Below are 27,850 nucleotides of genomic sequence, written 5' to 3'. Positions count from 1 at the left end.
AACGCCAGCCCGACCCCCCCCCCCCACCCCCCCGCGCCCGGCCTCGCGCTCCCCTCCGCCTCCCTCCTACCGGCGCGAGCGGGCGGCGCGCTCCGGAGGGAGAGCTGGGCTGGAGGTTTCCTGCCCCCTCGGCGCCCGCACCTGCCCTCCGCGCCCGCCGCTGAACCCGCGCCGACTGGGCAGCCGGGGGCGCCCCCACCCCTCTCCCCCCGGGCCGGGGAGCCGAGGGGCAGCGCCGGAGCCCGGGGGGAGCGCGGCCCCGCCGGCCGGCCGGCCAGGGCCGGGGGCAGCTAGGACGGCCCCGGGTAAGCGGCGGGAGGAGGGGAGGCGGGCGGGGCAGGGCCTGGGCGGGGGGGTGGTGCGGGTGGGAGCCGGGCGGCCGGGCCTGGGGGCCAGGGCGAGGAGGGCGGAGGGGGCCGGCGGGCTGGCGGGGAAGCGGCGCGGGGCGGCCACGTGAGAGCGGGAGCTTTGGGGGGGGGGGGGGTGCCTGCAAGGTGCTGGAGGCGGAGAGCAGGCAGGGCTCCGGCATTCCCCCCCCCAGACTCCCACCAATCAGGTCATGGGGAGCCCAGCAGCCTCCGACGCCCCCACCCGCCCACTCCCACATGAACGTGTGGGGACAAACAGCGGGCAGACGTGTGACTCGGCCCATGGGACCGCAAAGCCGGGGCCATCAGTCTGGGGCAGGACTCGTGTGTCCAGGTCGAGGGGAGGGGACAAGAAGCAGGCTTTGGCCCCAGTGTGTGTCCCCGGTCTCTTGCCGGGGCGCTGTCTGCAGACTCACTGCAGAGCGCAGGCCTCGGGGAGAGAGCGCTCAGGGGGCTGGGCCCTGATTCTCGGGACAGCCCCCTTCAGTCCCCACCCAGGTAGGGACGTTGGGTTAATAGGCACTTAGACGCAGGACCCCTGCCTGAGAAGAGGGAGGGGGCACCGATCACCTCTGAGTCAGGGACAGGGCCACACTTGGGCCTGGTGAGTTCCAGGAGGCTGGCCAGCCTAGTGGCCTCCCTTGCATCCCCTCCCTGGCTCCAGCACTCTCTCCGTTTATTTCCCAGCTATTCTCCAGAAAGGGTTGATTTCTGCGCAGGGACTGTGGCGTCCAGGAGAATCTGCAGGTAGGACACATCCTAGGTACCTCTAAGTTGCCACACCCAGAGAGAGGTGGGGACTCTTCTTGCATTCCTTGCCCTCTCTTCCTCCCCCAGGATGCCCCCCTCTCCACCTGCTTGTGCTGGTTATGTAATTAACCCAGCTGAAGCTCTCTGCCAAGCCCACAGTGTCCAGGGAGGCCTGAGGGGCCCAGAGCCTGGAGGGATTTATGGGGAGGAGGGACCGGTCCTTACCCCAGTGGGAAGCCCAGGGAAGTGGATAAACACCTGTTGGGGAAAGGACACCACATGGGGCAGAAAGGAGATCAGGGTCCTAGTCTTAGTTGATAGCTCAGCGACTGTGTGGTCTCCACTTCCCTGAGTCTCTGGTTTTGGGTTTCGATTTTATCTTCAATAAAACGGGGAGAAGAGTCTCTCTCTCTCTCTGTCACACACACACACACACACACACACACACACACACATGTACAAGAACAACAGTGGATGGTGACCTTTCCTGCGACTGCTAGGAGTCCCGTTGAGATTTTAGAAAACCTCAGGTGGCTGAAGGATCCCTGTACCTCACAGTGGCCACTGTTCATTGAACACCTACTACTGTGGGCACTGGGCTTTACTTTTCATGACATTGCTTTCATGACATCACAACACCCGATGAAGTTTCTTGCCCAAGGCCACACTTTAGGCGGCAGAGCTGGGAATCAGACCTCGGTGGGGCTCACCGCAAATCCAGCCCAATGTTTTACTATGTTGTATGCACACAGACCCAGTGGACTGGATTTTCGGAGCCAGCCCAGACTGAGGTCCATTCAGCTGTGAACTGGGTATATATGAAAAGAACACACATCCACAGAGAAGACCCGCACAGATGCTGAAAAGCATGGCCCTGTGGGAATCCAGCATGCCCATCTGCCCTGGGCGCATGTAGCAGGCGCTGGTGTCACCCTCCTGCCAACAGTCCCTGGACGGGCGGTCTCAGGCTTGTACCCGCCTCGCTGGTCACCATCCCCAACAGAAGGAGAAGGCAGCTGGTTAGAGGTTGACTTGGATTATCTCAGAAATAGGGGCTATTAACCCCACTTCATATATGTGCAGAGCGTAGCTCGGATGGGGCAGGGGACCCGCCCTCTGACCACAGCTAGGAAATGTCATAGCTGGGGTTTAGACCTACGCTCTAGAGTCACCGAAACTGAGCAAGCAAGGAGCGAATGAACCCAGAGCAAGGTCCAAGCCTGTAGCAGCCCTTTCCTGGGCAGCTGCTGTGTGCCAAGCCCTCTGAGCCTGGGGGGGGGGGGGGTCCGGGAATGAGACCCGGCCCTTGGTCTGTAGGCGTGCACCAGCTGGAATCCCTGAACTTGGAGGTCGGTGGTACTGCGGTAGCTGCCATCGCCAGCTGTGTGCCCTTGGGCCCACTTCCCGCCCCCTCTTGAGTCTTCTCTAAAGTGGGAATGCCTCCTATCCCCAGGGGATACTGTCCTGCTGCGGGCTCACCGGTGGGGGTGCTAACGTGGTGGGCTCCAGAGCCAAAGTGCTCCTCGGGTCCAGGGCTCTCAACAGGGGACCTTTGGAAATAGGGGATGTTTCTGGCCAGCATGGCGACTGGAGTGGGCTGCTGGCAGGTACCTCCAGCAGGGCTGTAAGACGTCCTGCCCAATAAAGAACTCTCTCCACAAAAGGCTGGGCGCGCCTCCGTCGAGACACACTGGACTCGGCTCCCCCGGGGCTCTGTGGGAAAGCTCAGATCGGAGCCAGTCTAGTGTGCGCCCCACTCTGCTCTGCAGCTTGCCTTGGCTGGGGGTGGGGGCTGGGGGGGTCAGACCTGGCCAAGAGTCAGGTCATAATACGGGAAAGAGTGATTCCCACCGGTGGTGGGGCGGGTGGTGGTGGGGTTGGGGGGGGGGGACGGAGAAGGGAGGATGGAGAGACTCGGGATAGAGGCAGCTAGGTGTTGTGGGAAAGGGAAGGCATGCCAAGGGGCAGGAACAGCTGCAGCCGAGTCCCCAGGCAGGGGAAGTACGGGACAGATCCAGGGAAAAGCGGGCCCACCAAGCCCACTTCTTGTCCCCACAGTCCAGGTGGAGGCCGCAGAGGGCCCAGGGCAAGCAGGGGCAGCAATGGTGGGTCCTGACGGTGGCTGAGCCCCCAGCCCCTGGAATATGCAGCCCGGGGGAGCCCCAGGCAGCGGCGAGGACGCGGTGGCGGAGCGGGGCGGGAGGCATGGTCTCCACCTACCGGGTGGCCGTGCTGGGGGCGCGAGGCGTGGGCAAAAGTGCCATCGTGCGCCAGTTCCTGTACAACGAGTTCAGCGAGGCCTGCGTGCCCACCACCGCCCGCCGCCTCTACCTGCCTGCCGTCGTCATGAACGGCCACGTGCACGACCTCCAGATCCTCGACTTCCCGCCCATCAGCACCTTCCCTGTCAACACGCTGCAGGTACGAGGGCCCACTGGAGCGGCCAGCCGGGGGGTGGGGGGGTGGGGTAGGGAGCTGGACTCCCACCTTCTCCGGGCCCTGTCCCCCTCCGAGGGGTCGGAGGGCGCCGAGCCGCACCATGGGCCACCCCGCTTAGAGCCGTCATTTGTGTTGCACGTATATGTCATGAGCATGTAGTGTGTGGTGGGCGGGCACCAGGGCAGAATGGTGTGCAAAACAGACGTGCGGTGTGCTCTCGAGGGTCGGCCTGCCTAACTCGCAGCTAAGAGGACAGGCAGCAGTTACCTAGTACAGTGAGTGTGTGCTTGGCGGCCTGTGTCCGCTAAAGTGGGACTGGCCGGCGAAGGGGCAGCGTCAAGAAGGGCAGGAACACCAGATGCCTGTTCGTACTCCGGGCTCTGTCCACCGTGGCCTCAGACCTGTGGCATCTGTAGAAGGGACAGCAGAAGGGAAAGCCAGGGCCTGGGAAAGGTGGTCCTCGGAGACCGGAGGCCCCAAACAGTCTTTTACGCAAAGGCCTTTCTTTAAGTGATGCTCTGCCCCTTGACCTCCGGACTGGCCCACGGGGCACCCTTTCTGCAGGGGTTGGATTCCCGTGCCCCAGTGCCCTGGCTGACAGTGCTCCTTTCCGCAGCCTGCAGGGACCACGTCTTCCTTCCCTCTCTCTCTCTCTGTCTCTGGCTTGGCAGGAGATGGGGTGCAAGCAGGGGCTCAACTCTAAGACACATTTGCTTACCTAAGGAAGCCCCTGACCAGAGCGTTCAGAGGTTTCTCTGGAAGGACGGGCAGGGGCCACGGCTTGGCCTGTCGTGACCGCAAAGTCAGCCATCTCTGGGGCAGGGACTCAGGGTCAGCACCGTCTCTGCAACTCCGGGCAGGAGGACCGTGGCCCGAGTCCAGGGACACTCGGCTGTCCCGTCACAGGTGTGGGGGATCCACACCAAAGACAAAAGCCAGACCCACACATCTGCCCCTTGGAAACCACGAGGTCAGGGCTGTGTGTCCGGGGTCAGGGCCTTGTGCTTCTCCGCAGGAAACTTCAACAGCAGACCCCGTTCCAGTCCTGCTCACTGAGCTTTGCTTATTTTTCCACATTTTGTTGTAGATTTCATTTTAATTTAATTTGAATTTCGGAATAGGTAAGACACAGTTTAAAAATCCAATCTTTGTAAAAAAAAAAAAAGAAAGAAAGAAAGAAAGAAAAAGTAGAAGAAGAAAGAGGGAAAAAGGTCCCCACTGTAAAAAGGTACACCCAGAGAAATCCCAGTCCCACCCTGCCCTCTTCACCCTGATTCTCGCCCCACTCTCGCTGGCCATCCTCACTGGTTTTTTATTCACACTTCCAGTTTCTTTAGACAAATAAGAAAATATGTTCTTATTCCACTCCCTTTCTTACAGGAAAAAAAAATTTTTTTTTTTGTTCTCCACCTGGTCTTTTTGCTTTCTGCTATAACCTGGAGATCTTCCCCGAGTGCTGGTATCTGAATGTCGGTAGCATGGCTGCGCTGAACCCCCTGGAGAGATGGACCCTGGAGTCCCCTCTTGTTGGACGAGTGGGCTGTTGCCAGTCTGCCACACCGAGAGCCTTGTTCATAGTCTCTCTGCACACAGGGAGGCGTATCTGTGGAATCAAGCCCCCGCAATGGCATTGCTAGGTCAAAGGATGAATGCAGCTGGATTTGGAAAGGGAGGTTTCCCTCCCCTTCTAGGAAATTTCGTGTTTTGTGACCCTGTGTGAGTGCTGGTTTCCCTACAGCCTTGCCATCAGAACGTACTGTCCAACTTTGGGGGCTTCAACAGTCTGATAGATGAGATGTGATATTCTCAGTGCAGTTTCGGCTTGTATCTCTGAGGATGACTGAAGCTGAGCATCTTTTCACAGGCTTAAGGGCTTTTGCATTTCTTTTTCTCACAACTATTAAGGCCTTTGTCCATCTTTTCTGCTGGGTTGCTGCCCTTTTTCTTCCTGATTGATCCTGAGTTTTAGACTCTCCTGGATGCCCTGGAGCACAAGAAAGGGACTTTGAGCAGAGAAATGCTGAGAAGGGACCTTGCGTCCCCAAAGATCAAATATAAAAGCTAAGAATCTCACCGGCCACTGTCTGAAAAGAGAAATACATTCTTCCCCAAGACCAGCTGAGAGGCCAGGAGAGTGGTCTGAGCCTCAGCTGTTCCCCGACAGCCCCTCTCCTATCAGAGGGTGAACCTGAGGTTAGAGAAACGAGCAACAAATGCAGGGTCAGCACCCAGGTGGCCAAGCCTCCCTCAGCTCCCGGGTCCTTAGAACTGGATTCAGTTTCCACGGCTCCTCCTCTGTCTTGACATGGCCCCAAGATGGTCGCTTACAGTCTGGAACCCTGCACAGCACGAGCTGGAAGGAAAGCTGAGCTTTCCTGCTCCCTTCCTTCAATTCGGGGTGAAGGCACAAGGCAGACAATCAGGAGCCTTCCTTCCCTCCCTCTTAGGAGCCCCCAGAGAGCAGTGGGCGGGAAGGCAGCCTGGAGGCCCCCTCGAGGAGGAGCGAGGAGCGTGTGGGGGGAGAGGTGGGGCTGTCACCCTCAGAGGCTGGCAGCTGTTCCCTCTCCCCAGCCCAGAGCTGGAAGGTGGGAGCCTCTGTGCCTGTTTCCCCATCGCTCCAGCTTCCTGCTGCTCTCCACTCCTTGAGGGGGTGAGGGGAGGAACCCCAAGCCCCTGGGGGTCCCACGCTCTCAGAGTCCACCGTCCAGTGGCTGGAGTGCAGTCTTCCCTGCTTCCCTGGCCTAAGAAGCCAACCCCCGGTTCCCGGAGGCTTTAGATCTGTCCCCAACATCTTCCCCCTGCAGCAAAGTTAAAACTCAGCACAAAGAAAAGATGCCACATCATCTCCCAGGGGAAATCCACTGCTGCAGCTTCTAAGCCTTTCAGTCTGGGAGTGCTTTTCTGGAGCTGGACTGAACTCTCCACCACGGCCCGCCGGCCACCGGCATCTTTCCTCCTTCACTCCTGCTCTGAGGTGGAGAGCCAGCCGTAGTCCTCCAAGCCTGGCCCCTGCCCAAGGCAGCTCAGAAGCTGGCGGGGCACATGCCTGCTCCTCCTCCGGCGCTTTTGCCTGGGCCCTCAAGGGAGACGACCCTGGTTCCCTCTGTCCTTGGAGGCCTGCCCCTCCCCCAACTTCAGAGACACCCCCCCCCCCCCCCCGCCTTCTTTCCACACACCAGCTGCCCTCGGCTGATCTTGCGTTTGCCATCTGCTGGAAGGTTAATCAGCTAATTAATCTCTTAGGGAACCTCTTTAGTACACTCAGCCTTTCCAGGGGCCTCTTCCTCCGGAGCTGCAGCCCTTTCCTCAGAATTTGCCTTGAGCATTCAGGAAGCTCTGTTTCTCTGGAGCTGCCCTTGGGCCCTGGTCTCTGTGAGCCCCCACTATGCAGCCAGTCTCAGTCTTTTTCTCCTTAGGGGCCTTCTCCTTCTCAGCCCCGAGGGCAACGTAGAGCAAACAGAAGGGGCAATTCCGGGTAACAATCTAAGGGCATTGCTATAGGCAGGAGTTGCATTGATCCTGCATGGAACAGGTGGGGTTCAAGGCCACAGAGAGCTCACCAGCCTCGGTAGTGCGATTAAAGAGCCTGCTAAGAGTCAACACAAAAACGAGGAAGGCCTGGCTCTGGCCCTCTCAGGAGCTCACAATGGAACTAGGGAACGGGGGATGGAAACAACTCTAACCAAGGTAGAATCAGGGTATTCTTAGAACACAGGAAATGAAGGGAGTAGTCCCCTGCTTGCAGGAAGACTTCCTGGGGGAGGAGGAAACATTTAAACTGGAAGACGGGATTTCAACAGATCCAACAACTAGCCCAGAGGCCTTGGTTCTTAGAGGCAGGCACTTAGTATGTGTACTTGAACAAAGGACCGAGTGGATGGATGAATGGGTTGGGCGATAAAATGGCACAAGGCAGATCTCAGCTCCAGATGTGCACAGGACAGTGAGTGCCGCTGCAGAGGTCAGGCAGCATGACCTGCCCTATCCTGGCTTGGAGGTGGGGGAGCCACTGTACTGAGCTCCTCCGGTCTGCTCTGGGCCAGGCCTCCTGGGGATGGGGGCTGTGGGAGGCCTGGGGTGCAGTGGCAGGTGGGGATGCTGTCAGTCTAGGGCTGGAGGCGGCTGGGGGCAAGGGGAGCCCTCGGGGTTGCTCTGACCTCGGCACTGGCTGGGGCTGTTGCAGGAGTGGGCAGACGCCTGTTGCAGGGGCCTCCGGAGCGTCCACGCGTACATCCTGGTCTACGACATTTGCTGCTTTGACAGCTTTGAGTACGTCAAGACCATCCGCCAACAGATCCTAGAGACGAGGTGAGGGGCCAGGATATAGTCCATTACCACCTCATTGGGCGCCCCAGTTGCCCTGGAAATGGTGCAAGGGGGGGAGGGTGGGGCACTGGTGAGGTACCCTCTGATTCCTGCACATACATTCAAACACGCACACGCAGTTTACTGTCCCATTCCTAAAAACTCACTTTGGGATTCTCACCATGGGGTGGCTGGCTAGTCTAATGCAGTGGTTAAGAGCAGGGGCTCTGGGAACAAAATTGCCAGGGCCACTCACCTGCATCACTTTAAGCCAGTTAACAGATAAGCCTCAGGTTCCATATCTGTAAAATGGGGATAACAATAGTACCCACCTTTTAGATCAGTTGTTCCGATTAGAGAATATAAGACACCCCGAAGGCTGAGCGCTGCCCCTGGAACAGAGGTATGGTAGTTCCAGTATTGACCAGGCAGTATTGACCTGCCCTTCTTGAAGTCCAGGGGTTGTGAGACCCGAGTGTGGAGTTCTGAGATCCGCCCCCACACCCCGCAGGGTGATCGGCACCTCGGAGACGCCCATCATCATCGTGGGCAACAAGCGGGACCTGCAGCGCGGGCGCGTGATCCCGCGCTGGAACGTGTCACACCTGGTGCGCAAGACCTGGAAGTGCGGCTACGTGGAGTGCTCGGCCAAGTACAACTGGCACATCCTGCTGCTCTTCAGCGAGCTGCTCAAGAGCGTCGGCTGCGCCCGCTGCAAGCACGTGCACGCCGCCCTGCGCTTCCAGGGCGCGCTGCGCCGCAACCGCTGCGCCATCATGTGACGCCGCGCGCGCCCGCCCGCCCGCGGCCGCACCCCCCAGCGGCTGGGCTGGGGGCCTTCCCCGGGACTGCGGGGCTCGGGCGGGGAGCGCCCGGGGAAGGACTCTGACGGCCCCGGCCTGGCACGCCCCCGCAGCCGCGCGCCTCGCGGGGAGCCGCAGAGGCCGAGAGGGCGCCTCCTGCAACTGCCCGGTCCGCCCCTCTCCGCATCGGTCTTCCGGGCCCGCCGCCTTTACTGCTGTAGCTAGCGCCGTGCCCGGCCGGGCCCCAAGGGGCGCCTTGGCCTTTTGGGATCGGGAGGGGGAGCGCGGGGCGTGGGGGTGGGGAGGTGCTGTCTTGGCCGGGGCCCCCACCCGTCTTCTCCAGAGAGTGTGTCTGTCATTGCCCTGCGTCTCTTTCCCCATGTCTGTCTGCCCAAGCGTCTGTTGGTCCTGAGCTGTCTTACCCACCCTCCGGTCCACCTTCCTGCCCCCAGCTCCGTTTACAGGGCTCTCATTTCGTTCATCCCCTTGTCGCAGATCCTGGCAGCTTCTCTGTGAGGCCAGCCTTTGGACCGTCAGCACCACCGGCACAGGGCAGAGAGATGCGGGTGGCCCAAGGACCGTAATCGGGGTCCGAGGGTTGAGGTCCCAGGTCAGTCAGGAGAAGGCTGAGCTCTCCCCCTTCCAGGGAGATCTCCCCGCCCAGCAGCCCCCAGAGACACAACAACCTACCTTCCAGCCTTAACTAGATGGTCCATCCCTGCTGGGTGCCCCTCATCCCCTTCCTGACCCCAAAGCCAGATCACCCCGTGGGCTGAAACTTTTTTTTTTTTCTTGACGGAGTGTGGAGAGGGAATCCCCCAAAGGATAAATTTATTTCCATGATGCCAGGTTCCAGCCCGCTATTCCCTCCTGCGATGGGTGGTCTGCAAGATCGGGGGATGTTGGTTTTGCGGGGCTGGTGGTGGGCAAGGTGGTGTCCCGAGGTTGGGGGGGGGTTAGGTTGTGCTAGTGAAGACTTATCTCCCCATCCCACTCCAATCTGCTGCCCCAGACCCTGCCTGCCTTGAATCTCAGATTTCTCTGATAAATCTGGGGAGGGGCAGAGCCAGGAAAAGAATTATGGGGACCCCTGTGCTTGGGGGGAGATATTCCCACACCCACACCCTAGATAGAGGCCCTCAGGATCTGATGCCCCCTTGTCCCAACACCACTTGGCCCTATGCCCTGACTTACTCCACCCCATTTTCTCCGGCTGCCTGGCCGGTTTCTACCTCTCGTCACCGGAGCTGATCACTGTCAGTTTTGTACCGATTTAGAAATAACAAAATTCATGAAGATACTAGGAGCAGCCTGAGGGATTACTGGGGTACTTGGAGGGTGGGAGCAATGGTGCGTGTCCCCTGCCCCTGGCTGAGTACTCCTTGAGGCTGAGTCCTGAGCCCTGTTGTGGTGGGAGGATAGGAAAGTCCCTCGTTAGAAGAGGGGCAGATAGATCAACCCAGCCTCAGTGTAGCCAAGCTGCAGTGTGTAGACCAGAAAATCAGGTAGCCCAGAGTGGTGATGGAGCAGAATCTGGGGGAGGGGTCATGGGTAGGGAATTTATCCAGATCCAGTATGAAAGGGAATCTAATTCTCCCTTCCACTTCCCCAGCTGATACTCCCTCCACCCGTGGGGTGTAGCACAGCCCTGCAGTGACTGCCCTGACCTTGGGATCTAGTCCCTGCTGTGCTGCATGACTTTGGGCAAGTGACCCGCCCTCTCTGAGCCTCCCTCTGAAACAGAGGAGGCGGCTCCCCTTCCCCACACCTTGGAGTGGCTGGGAGGGTAAGGAAGAGGGCCTGCCCCCTTTTACCCCCTGCATCCCTGCCCCCTGGTTCACCAGGGGGATGGGGTGAGGGATGGCAGCATCTCACCTGCCCCATCACTGTCACCCCCAGCTGAGGCACCTGAGGTGGACATGGGGGACCCAGGCCTCTGGCTGCCCCTTATGGGAGCCACTGGAATGTATCGCCTGGCGGGCCCCCCTCAGCCCCTCCACTGCACTCCAGGTATTTGATTTTGATTCCCTCCACCCCCATTCTGAGTCTCTGTCCTCCCCCCACCCCCAGGGTTTCCCACCACAGGGTCTGGAAGTGTGTATGATGCCCATTGCGCTGTGATTGGAAGTCAGATTAAAAATCAGGGAGTGTTTTCCCTTGTTTCTGTACAAGGTGTTGGCTCAGTTCCTGCCCTGGAAGGGAAAGGGCTCTCCTACAGGGCCTGCCTGCTGAGCTCTGCTGTGGAAGGACCGTCAGGGTGATGAGGTTGCTCTGAGTCCCAGAGCCTGGGGCAAACAGGAGAACTAAGAAGAGTTTGGGACTCCCCCCTCCACTTAGCCTCTGAGCCCTCCCACGCTGATCAAAACCATCCTGAGGGGAAGTGAAAGATCTCCCCCCACCACTTCGGGAAAACTTTCATAACTGGACTCGATCTCAGCTCCTGCTGCTGTGTCTTTGTTCCCACTTGTGGCTGAGCCTCTGCAGCCCCTTCGTGGCTGTAGATGTGACAAGAACACTCTCCGCCATCTCTCTTGACTCCGAATGATCTCAGTTCCCAAAACCCAGAGCAAAGCTTTGAAGTCGGAAAGGCTTGTGTGTGTCCCTGTCCTTGGTGCTGACACGCTACCGGCTTCCAGGAGGGGAGGTCTGGCAAGGTTGGCTGAGCCTCAAGAGAGGAAGCCTCTCTCACCCCTGCCCCCTGTCCCTCAACGCCTTCCACGCCAGTGGGTAATGCTTGAAGCTATACCTTTCTGCACCTGGGAAAACGCTTGAAACCGTGCCTTTCTGCACCACCACAATCCTCCAGTGAGGGACTCAAGAAGCTTGGGGCTAAGGAACACACCCACAAGTGTTTAATAACTTAAAAGAGTTGTGGAAATGGTGGCCATGGCCAGAGGCCAGGAGTCTGGGGTGCTGTTCTGGAGGAAGGCAAGAAGACATAGGGTGGCCCTGGTGCCCCTGGAGTTGGAATGGGAGTGAGGGGTTGCCCCTTGGCCCAACAAGCAGATTGAACCTATATTTGTCCTCTGACCCCACCCACACCCTCTCTCCTGCCAAGGCCCTGGATGGAGGGGAGGGACCTTCCACTCTGTTCCTGCAGCCTGGAGTCCAGTGGATACATGGCATCCTTTTCACTTCCCTTCTCCCCCAGTCTCATAGGCTCAGGGCTGTGAAGGCTCCTCCTCAGACCCAGGACTCCTCCTCAGGTGGGAGTGGGGCTTGATCAAGCTGCTGGAGACCCACGCCCTCCAAAGGCTGGGAGCTGCTATTCAGTGGGGCAGCTGTTTCTTCCCTCTTCTTTCCTTCCTCCTCCTCCCCTGCTGAGGCTCCATGCACTGGGGTCGCCCCCACTGCCTTGCTGCCCAGTGCTGCTCTCACCAGCCTGCCCCTGGGGGGTGCCCTGGCTGAACTCAGGTGGAGGTAGGCCAGTGGCCTGGGGATGCGTGAAGGCTGCTTCCCAGGCCTGTGGTCTCTCCGGGGCCGGATTCTGGGCCTCAGCTTCAGCTTGTAGATGGATGGGACTCTCTGGGGCTTCCGGAGTGTTCTCTTGCCCTTGCCTGGACATGCCTGGGTTTTGTCAGAAGTGGGGTCTGAGGCTGAAGGTGTGGGGGCTTCCAGGCTGGCAGACACAGTGGGGTCTGAGCAGTCCTGCCTTCCTGGAGCTGGTACCTTCTTCATCCCGGTGCCCTTGGCACTCAGGCTTACCTTTACCTTTGGCCCACTCTCTCTGGCTCCCAGTTTCCCTTTAGGGGTTCCTGGGCCTGTGGGAACAGCTAGCTGAGGGGACACTGTGGAGGATGCCTTCCAGGCTCCCAGGTCCACTTTAAGGAGGAGTGGGGGGCCCTGAGCCAGTTCTTGGATGACTTTGTCATAAGGACCCCCAGGCTCAGACCACCGCCCACCTAAGCTGGGGACGTAGACCCCACTTCGTGGGATGACTCCAGACCCTGTGCCCTGAGGGCAGGCACTCCCCACTTCTAGCAGCTGCATGTTGGCCAAAAGCTCCTCCTCTAGACTGTGGTAGATAGCTTGATCCTTGGTTGCACCCGGGGGCAGGGGAGGATATCGCTCTTCCCACTCCCGTGGACCCAGGCCCCAGGGCTCCCCAGCTTTTGCTGTCACCTGGATGTCCGGCTTCTGGTCCCCTTGTCTCGCATCCACAGAGAAGTCCCCATGTTTGCACCCAGCCAGGTCCCCAATGACAGCCTTTGGGATGGGGCCACTCCCCAGTTCTGTCATGGGACCTCCACCTGCAATACCTGGAAAGCTGCTTCCTGGAGTGGGGGAGCGGGTGAGGGGCAGTCGGACAGGGATCTTGGTGGGCCCTTTAACAGGGGACAGAGAGCGGACAGCTGCTGGCTCCCTGAGCTGGGAGGAAGCACCCTCAGCCTCACCCCTGGGTGGTGGCCTGAGGCCCATGGGCTTGGCTGGGCTGGAGGAACGAGGCAGTGGAGATAGTCCTTTTGCTGGTGTCCTTTTGGCGGTGGCTTCGGGGACTTGGAATCTCTGGGAGGTGGGGGCCCTGGCGTGAACTCCCTGGCTGTCTGTCTCCTCATGAATCCAAGACGTGGGAGTCCTTCCTCTGGAATGTTCAGAGGAGTAGCTCTCCTCCCTCTTCCCCGAGGAGGCGCACCGTGGGTCTTGGCGCCTAGGGGGGGATGAGAACTGGGGGCTGGGTGGACTGTCCCCCACCGGCAGCTGCCTCCAAGACGGGGTGGGTGACTTCTCTTGGCGCCTGAAAGGGAGAATCATGAGACTGGCAGGATCATCTAGTCCAGTCCCCTGGGTCCCGGAAGGGATGACCTTTCCCCAGCCTGAACACCAAGGGGGCCAGACTTCATGTTGAATGAAACAGACGCTCTCTGTCCCTCTGGGCCTGCCCGAGTCTTCCTTATGACAGCTACCGTTCAAGTTTATTCTCCCTCATTCCCCTGTGTAGCAGATGGAAGCCTGGTTTGGACCCTGGGTTACTTCAGGTCCCACAACTACAGCTCACCAGTCTTGGGGGAGGGGACGTCTGAGTATCTGTTCTACTGTGAAATGGCAGAAGGTCCTTGGGAAATATCTATGGGCCTTTATGGGCCTCAGCCTCTTCAGCTGTGAAATGGGAGAGCATATGAAAGCGCTAAAGGATCCCAATGGTACTGACCAGGTGCCTTTTGGTTCTGAATACCTGGGGTAGGGGCACCGCCAGGAGACCTGCTTCCCTTAATTGGCGGGGGAGGGGTCGGCCTCTGAGGCTGTGGACTCCAAAGAAGAAAGAGACCCTGCTCTGCCCCTCTCCCTTGTACCTCAGGAATGGTGCTGTCTCTTTGGGGACTCCCGCCTCTGCTCCCCGTTTACTGTGGGCTCTAGGGGAGGAGGAGGCGGGGGGCCTCAGCTTCCGGCCTGAAGAGGTATATGTCTTCCAGTCCACAGGGGGCAGCGGGCTCTGGGACCGGCGGATAGTCATCGTAGGTTGGGGCTGCGAGGGCCCGTCCTGCACCCGCACGTCATGCTGCACCGGTGGGGTAGGGGACTTCTGGAAACTGCCCGTCTTGTGTGCTACCAACACAGCCCCCAAGAGAGAGAAGAGGAGGAAGGGGTTAAATTCCTGCTGATGGGGCCCACTGCTCTCCCCTAGCTGTCCCATGCCCCAAAGCCACATTAGAGACAGTAGGACCTACAGGGGCAGTGCCAGAACTTCCTTATAGGGGTTCAAGCGACGAAATCAGGTCAGAGGGCCCAGCTCGGGGACTTGTTGAAAGCTGCATTTGTATTGCAAGTTCACATGTTTCACTTAGATTGCGTGCTTATTTGGGGTGGCTTGAAGGGCAAATAGAGATTATGGGAGGACTAAAGACCCCTCCAAGTCATACTTGGTGCCACCACAGTGGACGTCAGAGCCAGACCTCAGCCCTGCCAAGAGGCACCCTGACCAAGGCTGATTCTGTGTGTTTGCTGCCATCTTGTGGCTATGATTGGTATTGCACTACAGCTGCCCTGCTTCCTTCCTACGGCTGAGGGCATCGGACCAGTACCTTCTTTAATTTCCTTCCTTCCTCCCTCTCTTTTTTCCTTCCTTTCTTTCTTAACACCAGTACCTTTTATAGTATTTTCCTTTCTCCATCCCCACATACTTCTTGCCCCTGGAGATCAGACCTACCTCCTACCTCTGCTTCTGGCTTCCCGACCCAGAGCCACAGGGAAGGGACCCTCAGGGGACTCACAGAGGGAGGTGCACCGGCAGGGGTCATGTTTGTCCAGATAATGGCCAAGAGTGTCCCAGCCGCCCCCCACACGCACCATCACGTGGTTCCGGAGGATCTGTAGGGGACAAGGATGACGTTGGGGGTGGGATAGAGGGCGTCCTCTCTCCCTGGACCAGCCTGCGGTTTTCCAGCATGCACCCCTCTGCAGGGGTGCCAAGCCAGGCGTGTGAAGCGTGGACTAGGGGCCCGGGTGGCTGGGCTGTGCACTGAACACAAACTTGGGGTTTCAGGCCCCTTGCTCTGACCAAGCATGTGGATGGAGTGGAGGCAAAGCACACCCCTCTGCACTAGGCTAACATGGAGCAGATGGGGGCAGGGTTCTGGCTGCCCTCATGGGAGGAGGGGCTAGGACTGCCAACTTTGCCAAAGATCTTCTGGCAATTCCGCAAGGAAGAGAAAGAAAGCCCCAAGACCTGATAGGTTGGGGTGAATGGTGCCTTCCTGTCCTTGCCCTCAGTCCTGGGCAAGGTCCCATGAAAGGCAACCCTATTCTGCTAATCCTGGGGACACCCCTACTCTGGTCCCCAGACTTACCCGGATGAAGATGAGGGTGTTGGAGTCCCCCACGCGGTACTTCCCCTCAGACACTTTGACCATGGAGAACTGAACTGGGCATGTGCAGCGGCTCACGAGGCTCTGAACCTGTGGGCAGTGACAAGGGGCTCAGCCCTCCCTCTACACAGGTGCCCAAGCTCCCTGGGTCAAGCCCAGTGAGGGGGGGCCTGCCGTGTCACCTCTTCCCACCCCACCCTGGGTCAAGCCCAGTGAGGGGGGGCCTGCCTGCCCCCAGAGCCAGCCTCCAGGCTTCTGCCGAGGTCAGGGCTGGAGGCTGAGAAGTAAGTGCTTTTAATGATCCAGTGAGATCGAGACCTCGAGTGGTCACCTATAGTCCAAGTGCCCTTGTGGGTCAGGTGACGGAGGCAGTGGAGTGTAATGATGGAGAAGGTGGACCTTGGAATCTGCCAGGCTTTGGCCGGAGTCCTGCCTGCACCGCACCACAGGCCTTGGGCAAGTTCAGAAAGCTCCCTGAGCTCTGTTCCTGAGTTAATCCCAGTAATCTATGAAGCACCCCCACCCCGTGCCAGACACTGTTCCGCGCATTTCATATGCGCTGGCTTATTTAATATTACAGCAGCCAAAGAAGGTAGGTCCTATTACACCTCCACGCTACGGATAAGGGAACTGAGGCACAGAGAGGTTAAATATTTGCCCCAAGTCACACAGCCGCGGAGCAGTGGAACTAAGACTTGAACCGAGGTGTCGGAGACGGTGCCAGGGGCTGTGTTCTCAAAAGCCGTCCGGCGGGTCCTCGGTGAGAGAGGTCTAGGGCGCGGGGTTGTAATAAACACGTAATAAGCAGCCTAGCTGGGACGATATGTGATGCGGCTTGAGGCTCCGAGTGGAACACGACTTAATCAAAGCCGCACCGAGAATTCAGTCGGGGCTGGCGGGTGCTGGGGCTCGGGAAGGAGGAAGCTCCGAGCGGCGGGCGCCAGCTGGGGAGGGGAGAGGAGGGGGCGGGGCGAAGGGGCGGGGGCGGGGCCTGGGGGCGTGTCCAGAGCCCCTCACCAGCTGGTCCAGGTGGCGGAAGTGGCAGGGCAGCCTCGCGGGCTGCTCGGGCGGCGGCGGGTCCGGCGGGGGCAGGGCCAGCTCCTGCCGCAGCTCCTCGTCGATCTCCTGCTCCAGCCGCACCAGGGTGGGCGCCGCCACGCCGAAGCGCCAGGCTCGGCGGCCCAGCTCCAGCAGGCACAGCACCACGTTCTTCACGTTCTTGCGTAGCACCAGGTCCTCGGTCTCGAACATCACCACCTCTGGCGGGCGGAGGTGGGGGAGGGGGGCAGGCAGCCTGAGCCGCCTGCGGACCTCCGCCCAGCCGAGCCGCTGGGAGAGCCCTGGGGCAGTCCCCGGCCCCGGGTGGAGGCGCGGCGGAGGGATGGGGGGCGTGGGGTGGGGGACTGGGATCGTCGGATCTTGGAGTCAGGCCGGCCCCTGGGAGAGGTCTGAGCAGAATTGTTCAGGCACTCAGGGCAGAGTAGGTTGCCCGTCTGACAAGACATTTTGGGGTGGGAAGAGGTGACACGGCCAAACAGAGAGGCCCGGAGCCCGGCTGCGGGTTAGCGCCACCTTGCCCTTCTCCCTACTCCGTTCGGCAGCCTGGGTCTAGGAGTAAGAAGCAGTTTGTTCTGCTCACCTTCCAGATCCAGCAGACATCTGGAACTCAACCCTCAGCCCACTTATAACCAGGCAAGGTTGAGTCCAGGCTCTGGGGCCTGACTGCCCGAGTTGGAGTCCCGGTTCTCCCACCCAGCAGCTGTGTGTCCTTGGGCTAGTCCCCCAGCCTCAGTCTCCTCCTCTGTAAAGTGGGATGTAGACTATTTCACAGGGTTGCTGTGAAGACAGCTGTTAGGTGTCTGCGGACAAGATCTGGCTGCATGGGACGTGCTCAGTAAGACACTAGCTTTTCTTAGCCTCCCAGTCCTGCTCCACACTGCCTTGCCACCGGCCCGCAGCTGGGCCTGACTGTTCCTTCTGCCTCACCCCACACCCGCCTTGGCCTGGAGGATGGCACAACGTCCAGCTTCATCCCACCAGGCCTAGGAGATGGGGGGCCCTGGTTGGGGCAGGGGGCGGGGCCAGCTCCCGCCACAGCTCCTCCTCATTTTTCTCCTCCTCCAGCCACACCAGGGTGGATGCCAGGCTCGGTGGCCTAGGAGATGAGGGATCCTAGCCTGTCACTCGCCTGTGCCTCACAAGCCTCAGCACAACTGGCCCCTCCCTAATGTCCACTTGCTTGCCTCTCTGTCCTCCCCTCCCCCACCCTAGCCTGTGCCCTCACCCTCCCTGGCTTCTCCCAGTCGTCTAAACACAGCACCTTCTCTGTGCCTTTGCTCGTGCTGTTCCCTGCTTAGAATTCCCTTTCCCCCAAACTTCTATTTGTTCCCCAAGACTTGGTTCAAACCCTCCTCCTCTGAGAGGCCTTTCTGGGCCCCCACTATCCACCTGTTTCCTCCCCTGGCTTCCCAACACATACACTTCCATTTGGGGCTTTTAGCACATTGGGCTATAATTTGTGTATGTATTCATCTGTCTCTTTTCCTAGACCATGAACTCTTTGGACACTGGATCTCAGTCCTCTTGGTCCTTTGTGCTGGGCCTGAGATAGGGACTAAATGTATGTTTGTTGAATGAATGAATGAATCATTCAATCAACACATTTATGTATTGAAGATTTACTATGGGATGGGGAAACTGAGGCACGAAAAAGGCTGAGCTGGCCCAAAGCCAATGAGGAAAGAGAACCCTGGCTCCTGACTTCCAGTGCAGCCCGAGCCTTAGAGAGGAGGTGGATTCCGGCAGGATAAGGGCCTGGGGAGGCGGGTGCAGGGTGGTTACCTTGGATGCCCATCTCCTTTCGACACCACTGGATGAAGTTGGAGATGTTGTCCCGGGCCTGGAAGGTGCCCGGCTGGGCGGCCTCATTGCAGGAAACTCCAGTCCGAGGCAGGGGAATCCTTTGGGCTCGGGCAGGTGCCTCAGCCAGGAAGGCCAGGGCGGCCTCAGTGACGGCATTGGCGTGCCGGCACAGCACCAAGCCTGTCTCCAGGACCTGCAGGAAGTTGGCCACGTTGATGTCCAGCCCGTAGAGATCCCGAAGCCACTCGGCCAGGTCCTCTGTCATGGCCTCCAGGTACTGCTCACTGGACTTGAAGGGCCGGATGCTATGCACCGGTGGCCGCAGGGTCCCAGGCCTCCTCCCACGTCCCCCAGGCCGGGGCATGGTTGGACCCTCAGCAGGGAGGAGGTGGGTGCCTCCTCTCTCTCACTGCTGTGTCGTCACTCCTACTACCTGCTGGGCCTTGGCTGGTTCTCCCTGACTCAGGGGTTCCCCTTCAACCCTAGGCGAGCCCAGGACTTCCGGCTCTGCTCCTTGCTGCTGGCTTCAGCCCGGCCCCCGCCCCCCCACATTCCTCAGTGCCTGCCGGAACTTTCCCTACTTGGTGGCCCTGCAGTGACCTCACTCTGGGGCTGCCCAGTTCGCCCAGAGTTCGCCACCTCCCAGGACAGATGGAGGTGAGAACACTGCTCTCTCTCCCCCAGGACTAGGCTGCTCCTGCTGGCTGCCTCCCACCCCCCAGCTGCTGGCAGTGGAGCCCGCGTCAGCCTCTCCACTCTGCTTTTCCCCTCCTCTCCTTGGAGACAGCGCTGCTACAAACACTCCTCCTTAACCCTTCGAGGCAGCCAGCCAAGGACTGCCCCGCACAGCCTGCCTGGGACCCATGGAGCAGGGAGGGCAGGCTGGGGCTGGCTTCTCCCCCTGGGTTGAAGGGTGGGGCTTCTGGGGAGTGGGGGAGAAAAACAGGGCCAGGGGTTGCCGAGCCCCTTGGTGTTTAGTGAGCACTGTAAGGCAGGGATTAAAGAGACACAGTGCTAGAGTCCGATGACTTCAGCCCTGGCCCCTTCCCGGTATCCCTCTGTGACCTTCATAGGGTACCTTGCCTCTCTGTGCCTCAGTTTCCGCAACTGTAAAATGGGAATAATGTCTACCTGTGGGATGCTGTGAGGAGTAAAGGAATGATGGTTTTGGAAAGTTGCAGGGCACATGCACACTCAGGACTGGGTGGGTCCCAGCTCTCCCTGATTCTCCCAGTGGCCCTGTTTAGGCCCCACGATCCCCGCTTTCTCTGAGAACCTGCTCCATCCCCCACTCTAACCACAGGATTCCTCCAGAGCGGGCTGTGGGCTGTCCAAAGAGACCTCAGTACCTCATCCTGGCCCCAGCAATGCATTCCCTCAATCAGTATCCGTGAGTACCTCACCTCCTATGTGCCAGGCACTATTATAGGCCCGAAGAGAGGGCAATAGTTGAGGTGCCGGACATCATGGAGGCTACATACATGTTAGTGGGGGATGGGTGACAGATGGCAAACACATAAAGCCACAGTAAGTCCCATGGTGATAAATACCAGGGAGAAAAATAACGCACTAAGAGAGACAGGGCAGTGTGTGGCATTTTATATGAGGTGGTCAAAGGAAGGCCTCACTGATATGGTGATATTTGAACAGAGGCATGAGAGAAATGAGGAAGTGAGCCCTGCAGGTATCCGGGGGAAGGGTACGCAGGCAGAGGGAACAGCCAGTGCAAAACCTCCAGGCAGGAGGCCTCACTTCCTCCCGCTCCGGACCTCTCCACAGGGTTCATTGGGTGTCCTGGCGAAGTGGCAGCTGGTCTTACCCAGGGTGAGAGAGCAAGACAGAAGCCACAGTGTCTTCATCACCCAGCCTGGAAAGTCACACTGTCATTTCCACAATATCCTATCGGTCACCCGGGGCCGCCTTATTTCATGTGGGAGGGCACTACGTAAGAACACAAGACCAGGAGACGGCTCACGGGGAGCCTTCCTAGAGGCTGGTTATCCGCATACACAACAGTCAGTTCTTTCTTGCGTGCTAATACGATCCTATTATGTTCGGGTAGTCGGTGGAGCTGCCTTGAAATCCGGGAAGGTGGGCCCAGCCCCAGAAGAGGAACCGTGGTAGGTTCCAGCCAATCATGGCAGAGCTAAGATCGATGTTTCTGCGAGGCTCCGAGACGCAGTAGACGCAGCAAACCCAAAAAGGAGTAAGACTAGGCAGACTTTGTCATGGTATTATCCAGAAGCGGTCACTTGACGCTCAGATCTCTGTCCCACTCAAGTACGTCAAGAGCTGGGTTGTCGCAGGGCAGGAGAGGATTTACAGAGAACCGCGGCTGTGCCGCGTGCCTCGTGGGGGACCACATGATGGCCCCCGGAGAGAGCTGCGTCCTAATGCCCAAAGGGACTGTGCGGATATGGTTACGGATCTCGAGATGGGGACATAAGCCTTAAATGGGATCACAAGTGTGAGGCAGACGGAGTCTGACTACAGAAGTAGATGTGCCCGTCGAGGCAGAGACTGAGGGGGCCAGGCACGCCGCAGCCTCTAGAAGTTGGAAGAAGCAAGGAGCAGATTCTCTGGTGGAGCCCCAGAAGGAACCGGCCCTGCCAACACCTCAATTTTATTCCTGTAAGACTCCTTTCAGACTTCTGACCTTCAGAACTGCAAAAGAATAACTGTTTTTTAAAAAAGATTTTACTTATTTATTTGACAGAGAGGGAGAGAGAGAGAGCACAAGCAGGGGGAGCAGCAGAGGGAAAGAGAGAAGCAGACTCCCCGCTGAGCAGAGAGCCCAACGTGGGGCTCGATCCCAGGACCCCGGGATCATGACCTGAGCTGAAGGCAGATGCTCAACTGACTGAGCCTCCCAGGCGCCCTAACAGTGTTGTTTGAAGCCGCTACATGGGTGGTAATTTGTTGCAGCCTCAATAGGAAACTAATGCCTATCACCATCTCCCCCCCCCAAACAAGGGGAGAAGCAGAGAGAGGGGCTTCAATGGGACCAAAGAACTGGATGTTTATCCCCAGTAACTAGGGAGACTCAAAGAACTGGAGTCTGTCTGACTCCTGTGTGGGAACTCGACAGTGCGAACTCTGGGCTGGCTAGCTGCTCCAGGCTGGGGACCAAGGAGAGGGCTGTGCTGGGATCAGCAGTCTCTCATAGCTGGAACAGAGGATGGGTGAGTGCTTCCTGTGTGCCAATCGGCCAGGGAAGGGGTCAGCAGAGGGGAAGCTGGCAGTGGACCAGCAGATTCCCAGGGGTGCAGGGGGGGGGATGAGTGACCCCAGAATCCAGTGTATCCTCCTGGATGCAAGAGACTGCCTGGATTGGGGCAGGAAAGGCTAACACCAGGGGCTGGTGAGCTGAGAAGGAAGAGAAACAGAGCAAGAGGGTGGAAGGACCTGTCACTCCATCACATTGCGGCCACCGGTCATGGCAGGCCCCAGCTGGGGGGAGATGTAACATTATATCAACTTTCAGTGACCACAGTGGCTGCTTTTCCATGGCCTGAGAGTTCTCTGAACAAGTCATCAGACCTGGGTGAATTGTCCTCCAGGGACACAGGAAGGAAGCTTTCTGCCCCTTGAGCAGGTTTAAAGGGACTATAGGAGGTAAAAAAAAAAAAAAAAAAAAAAAAAAAAGATTATTTTATAACTATACTCCCGCGTCCTACTTGATCAAAGGTACCAATTACAACCAGGCCAGGTCGATCTTGGCCATCCCATTTCTTTTCTCAAACGGTTGGTTTAGGATGGGTGCGTGCCTCAGTTCTGGCCAAATGAGGCTCAAAGAGAAGCCTTCTGGAGGGTTTCTGAGAAGCCCCGGCCCTGCAGAGCCTTTCTTTCTGCTTTGGTCATGATTGCTCCAGGCCAGGATGCTTGGAGCTGCAGCAGCCATTTTGCAACCAAGAAGAGAGGCAAACAAGGCGGAGGGGAAAGATGAAAAGATGCCTGGGTCCCTCACAACCTCATCATGCCACTGAACCAATCACGGAGCTCCCCCATTTCTGACTTCTTAAGTGAACTAATACATTTTATAAGACTTAAGCCATTATTAGTCGGACACTCTGACATCCCACCAACTAAATACATCCTAACTGACATGATGTTCAAAAGGGAAGAGTCTTGTACGTATATACAAAGTCTTGCTATACATATTCCCACTTGGGTGGCCCTTACATGCCACCTTATTGGATAGTTCTTCTTGTAACTTATCTTTATTGCTCAACTAAAATGCTTACAGCATCTCTGTTACACGTGTTTATTACAAGTTAATGAGCTATACGTACTATTAATTTACATGTTAAAATCTAAAAAAGAACAAAAATTACAGCTTTAGGGGCATCTGGGTGGCTCAGTCAGTTAAGCATCTGACTCTTGATCTCAGCTCAAGGCTTGATCTCAGTGTCATGAGTTCAAGTCCACCCTGGTCATGGAGCCTGCTTTCAAATTATATATATATCACTTTACTTTGACAATTGATCTCATTTTGTTCTCTCGATTTCTGTGAATGGCAGGAAATAATGCTTGTGCTAGCCAATAAAATGTAGCTCGTTCTCTTCTGGTTTTAAGCAGTTTCTTTTGGATAGAGCTCCAGGCAGGTTTGAACTCATCCTCATTATCAGCACAATCTCTCCCCTTTCGAGGGGTCTTCCAAGGTGGCCTCTGAGAACAGGAGGTACGCTTCCGTGCCTGGTGTACTGGGATTACCTGCTCTTGTGCTTTCACTGCAGACCGTATTTCTACTCTGTGATCAATTTCCAATGTGGCTTTATGTTGGAATTGTTCGTGATGACAACCCAACATTTTATGAAGGTCCCACAAAACCCAAAACATCCCTGAGAAGAGTGAATGGAAAAAACAACAACAGTGAATAAACTCCCTAAGGATGACAAAGGGCTTCTGGACAGATCGAAGTGGAAGAGGCAGGAGGCGATGAATGACCAGAGCCGAGGAACGCCCTTCGGTGGTTCTTGGTGGGATGCCCCCTAAAAGCCACAGCACAGGCTCAGTGGTTTGGATGTGCCTGGCCAGGGACATTAAATCTTAGGTAGTGACGCAAGAAGGTCGTTCCTGGTGCCAGTAACCAGGGGTGACCGCCCCCAGTGGGTTCTCAACTGGATCGTTCCTGTGGTGTGATCTTGGCTGTGTTTACAACCCGTCTATAGTTCCTGTCCAATTGCTAAGTCTCCTGGCCATTCTGCGAGCTCCCACTATTCTTTCTTTTTAGCCAGAGCGAGCTTTAGAATTTTGCCATCCAGAGCCACAGTGGCTCTCAGCTTTTTAAGTAAATGTAAGGAGAATGGGTTTACTGGGAGACAATGCTCCACGGGCCTTTTGAAGTTCTGCTTGTCTCACAAATAGAGGCACCCACCTTTCAAGGGTATTTAATGGACTGAGCGCCTCGGAGTGATTGCACCTCTTTCTGGAGCAAAGAGCAAGTTTGTTGGCTGCCCATTATAAAAGATTTGTGTTCCTAAGCTCAGAGCTTCTCTGGTAATGCAGACCCCCGCACGTGCAGGCACTCACGGGCCCACCCCCATGGCCCCCAGGGGACAAGGGGCAGGCGGTGCTGTCAGAAATAGGCTGCTGCTGCTGTGCGACGAGGAATCCAGGCCTTTGTCTCTGACCCAGGAGTCTCATGTTTTTTGGCACACCCATGATGCCCCGGCAAGCGAGCTTGCTAGCATGCAAGAAGAGGAAAGCTTCAGACCCTCCCCAGTTCTTGACAGGGTGGCCCCTGTGTGACTAGGAAATTCCCGAGAGCTGTTTTTGCTCCTTGTTCTATATCCCACACACCAGCCTCCACCAAACTGGGAGATGCCCGAGGAAGAGACCCCACTCCCCTCCTCCCTCAGACTTGGGTGGAAACCAAGTGATTTCTCCCTGTCAGACTGAGGCTCTCCAGAGCTGGGTTTGAATCCTCTGACCCCTCTGCCTGCTCCTATCACACACGCCACTGTTGAGGTGAGGGAAATAAGGAGTTTTCCCAAGGCACCATGATTTTATTCTCTCCGCCAGCCCCAAGTCTCACACACACACACACACACACACACACACACACACACACACCCCATTTGGGAGCTACACCCAGCTGTTGCCTGGGCTCTGCTTCCTACTAGACTTGGAGGCATTTCCTCGGCTTCTTGGAGCTAAGGCAATGAGCTGGAAGTAAGTGGAGTGGGGAGCCAGGGCGGGGGAGGATAGAGAGAAGACGGAAAGGGGAGGAAAGACTATAATGATATAAGTAAACATAATGCTTGGAGTGCTTTCTGTAGGCCAGGTGAAGTCTGGTACTGTGTGACTATCTCTAATTTACAGATGAAGAGCCTGAGGGTCAGACAATATGCTGAAGTCACATAGCTCTTACACTGATGTGGCAAAGCTAGGATTTGAACGCAGTCTACTGGTGGCCAAAGCCACCCCCTTCTCTCCTTTAACGCCTTGCCAAGAGGGAAGGTGGGGGGACACCTGGGTTTTAAGTGCTCTTGGAGGCTCTAGAAAAGGCAGCTCTTCCTGGGTGGAACCCTAAGAGCAGGTGAAGTTCTAGCCCCACCCCTTGTGATCCAACAGAAGCCCTGGAGATCAGATAAAGCTCCATGCGTTCTGGGAACGCTGTCTCATCCCAGTCCCCGATCAGGGGAAGAGGACAGCATGGCCTTGGGAAGAACGGATAAGCATGGTGAGTGGGGCTGGAGCCAGGATGGGGACTGAGGACAGGATCACTGACTCCTTTCAAGTGTGGATACAAACCCAGTGTGGGCCAGCTCACCCATCACCATGGCGACCACAGAGAAGTCCAGCCTTTTCTCAGTTACTTATACAAGCCCTCTCCTCTCTCTTTCCTGAATATTCTTGACGTCTGCTCCCTCATCTTCACCTGCTGCTGTTTGGACCTTTGTCTTCTCTGGCCGGGACCGCTGTGATGATGCCTAAGTGGGTCTCCCTCTGTCCTGCAGAGAGACCATCCTAAAACACAGCTCTGAGCATGTCCTTCCATCAGAACATTCGGTGGCGCCCCACTCCTGAAGGACGAAGTCCAAACTCCATAGCCTGGCACCCAAAGTCCCAACCTTCCTTTCTAACCTTGTTTCCTATTCCCATTTCTCTCAGAGACTTCCAGCACCCCTTTCTGGCTGTGCACAAAGTCTGGCCTTTCACAACCAAAATGCTCCTTAGTGTGTTTTCTAACGAAAAGTGCAGCGGACCCAGGTTTTCTAGCTTCAGCAACATCGAGAACTGGCAGAATCTTCCAAACAACTTTTTTGGAAAGGTTTCAGAAGCTTTGGATGAAATTCAGAGGCCCCTCGGTTACCTCCCTCACCCCTACCCAAGGTGGTTGTGAAGATGAAGGGGCCCAATGTGTGAGGAATTTAGTGCAGCGACTGCATACAGTTGGTGCTCAATACATGTGAGCTAGAACACTAATTGTATCATTCTCTTTTGTCCCCAACCTTTTTAAACAGGTTGGGCAGGGACCAATAGGAATTCTCTTGACCTTTTCAGGGCAAACCACAGAGGTGTCTTCCCAGCCCTCATCCCCCTGCTTTTCCGAGGAAGTCTAGCTCCCCAGATGGAGCAGAGAGCAGGACAGACACATGGTGGTGCCAGCGGGGGAGGCAGGGAGGTTGCTGAACGGTGGACTCCTACTAGGAGAGGCCAGGTTACTTCCCATGGCAGCCCGGAACGTCTGGCCTGCCAGGGTTACCGTTATGAGTCATGGAGCTTGTGAACTCCAGAAAGGCACCAGCCTGAGGGACCCTGGTGGCTGAAATCCAGCCGGCAATTGGGGTCAAGCCTGGAAGGAAGAAGAAACACCTTTTCCTAACTGGCTCACTTCTAGGGCAGCCTTTTCCTAACTGGTGTGTGCGTGGTGGTGGTGGTGGTGGTGGTGGTGGTGGTGGTGGTGTGTGTTTGCTCGTGGGAGGTGCTGCCACGGCTGGGCTTCCTCAAGGCAAGCCCTGGGCTGGGCACTTGCCATAGACGCGAACTGCTACCTGCCTCACAATCACCCTGGAGATGAGCACTACTTTTTACAGATGGGGACGCGGAGCTCGACAGAAGCGACGTGACTTGCCCCGAATCCTCAGCGAGGAAGAGTAGGAACCTGGGAAATGGGGGGCAGCCCGGCCGGCCCTGTCTCGCCCGGGAAATCCTGCACACTCTGTAACCGTCGCTTTGGAATCCTGCTAGCCTCGTGCATCCCGTGCACACTGTCCTTCAGGCGCCTGCCCTTTGTGTGTGTGGGGGGGGGGGGGCTCGGGTTGTGGACAGCAGTCAGGGTACCCGCTCTTCCCCGGGGACAGCGGGCCTGCGCTGACCTGCCCCCGTCCGCCCCGCAGGAGTGAAGACCCCCTTGTGGAAGAAGGAACTGGCGGAGCCGCCGGCCAGCGAGGCGGAGGCGGCCGCAGAGGAGGGGTCAGAGGAAGAGGAGGACGAGGAGGAGGATGAGGAGGAGGCGGCGGCGAGGCCGCAGGAGCAGAGCAGGGCGGAGGGCGAGGCGCCGAGCCGGGGGGCGGAGGGCGGCGAGGGCCGCGAGCGGGGCTCGGTGTCCTACTGCCCGCTGCGCCAGGAGTCCAGCACCCAGCAGGTGGCGCTGCTGCGGCGCGCGGACAGCGGCTTCTGGGGCTGGCTCGGCCCGCTCGCGCTGCTCGGCGGCCTGGCGGCTCCCGCGGACAGGTGAGGGCGCGCCCGGGCCGGGGCGGGCGGGCGGCGCGGGCCGGGGCGGGAGGGGACCGTGCGGGGCGCTGAGCGTGCCGGGCCCCGCGCAGGAAGCGGTGCCTCCCGGAGCCGCCGTGCGTGCTGGAGACGCGGCGCCGGCCGCCGCGCGCCGGGGGCTGTGCGCGCTGCGAGATTCTTTTCTGCAAGAAGTGCAGGAACCTGCACAGCCACCCGGCCTACGTGGCGCACTGCATTCTGGAGCACGCGGATCCGCGTAAGGCGCGGGCTTCGGGGGGCGCGGGGGCCGCCGAGTGCCCCTGAGCGCCCCCGCGGCCAGCCCTCGTGCCCTCCGTCCTCGCCTGACCCCAGCCTCCCCGCCACCACCTTCTGTCTGACGCGGAGCGCTCTCCGGCACTTGTCGCCAACTGCCCCTTCCCAGAGCGCCGCCTCCAAGCCCGCCAGCCGGCCCACGGTCGCCGTGGCCGTTCCCACCTGTCGCCGAGCGCCCGCCCAAGGCTGAGCCCCACATCACCCGGAGCTCCATGCCTCCATTAGCGCCTCCCGAGGGCTCCCGGCCCGGCGGCACCTGGTGCCTCTCGACCCCCCCCCCCCCCCTCGGCACAGCCTCACATTCACCTCCCGGGTAGTTCAGGTGCTCTGGCCCGTGGGCCGAGGCATCCCCTAGAGAAACTAACGCCTGGGTTCCCTCTACGCTGAGAATCCTACCCATGCCCCTCCAATCACTCATTAAAGCCTCTAATCAAAATGTCAGAGCCTTGAGGTCGGGACCAGGTGGCTCCGCTGAGGGGGATAAAGCCCCTCCTCGCCTTCCCCGGGGTTCAAGACAGAGGGAAAA

General features: G+C 58.2%; 3 protein-coding genes across 3 annotated transcripts; 2 read left to right on the top strand and 1 right to left on the bottom strand.

Annotated features, from left to right (window-relative positions):
- Positions 1-71: 71 nt before the first annotated feature.
- On the top strand, positions 72-11,243 carry RASL10B (RAS like family 10 member B). The gene is made up of 5 exons (XM_026517594.4): positions 72-305; positions 1,056-1,115; positions 3,177-3,539; positions 7,741-7,865; positions 8,374-11,243. The coding sequence occupies exons 3-5, from the start codon at positions 3,324-3,326 to the stop codon at positions 8,642-8,644; spliced, it is 612 nt and encodes a 203-aa protein (XP_026373379.1). The 5' UTR covers positions 72-305; positions 1,056-1,115; positions 3,177-3,323; the 3' UTR covers positions 8,645-11,243.
- Positions 11,244-11,554: 311 nt separating this feature from the next.
- GAS2L2 (growth arrest specific 2 like 2) lies at positions 11,555-18,823 on the bottom strand. The gene is made up of 6 exons (XM_026517595.4): positions 18,310-18,823; positions 16,486-16,727; positions 15,451-15,558; positions 14,875-14,971; positions 13,957-14,209; positions 11,555-13,400 (listed from the first exon to the last, which is right to left on the bottom strand). The coding sequence occupies exons 1-6, from the start codon at positions 18,692-18,694 to the stop codon at positions 11,849-11,851; spliced, it is 2,637 nt and encodes an 878-aa protein (XP_026373380.2). The 5' UTR covers positions 18,695-18,823; the 3' UTR covers positions 11,555-11,848.
- A 6,164-nt stretch (positions 18,824-24,987) lies between these two features.
- On the top strand, positions 24,988-27,315 carry CUNH17orf50 (chromosome unknown C17orf50 homolog). The gene is made up of 3 exons (XM_026517387.2): positions 24,988-25,015; positions 26,676-27,012; positions 27,105-27,315. The coding sequence occupies exons 1-3, from the start codon at positions 24,988-24,990 to the stop codon at positions 27,313-27,315; spliced, it is 576 nt and encodes a 191-aa protein (XP_026373172.2).
- The last annotated feature ends 535 nt before the right edge of the window (positions 27,316-27,850 follow it).

The sequence above is a fragment of the Ursus arctos genome, unplaced genomic scaffold (assembly GCF_023065955.2).
Source record: "Ursus arctos isolate Adak ecotype North America unplaced genomic scaffold, UrsArc2.0 scaffold_24, whole genome shotgun sequence".
In the NCBI taxonomy this organism is placed as follows: domain Eukaryota; kingdom Metazoa; phylum Chordata; class Mammalia; order Carnivora; family Ursidae; genus Ursus; species Ursus arctos.
Note: the sequence above shows the minus strand (reverse complement) of the source record. Positions and strands in the feature narration are given on the sequence as shown.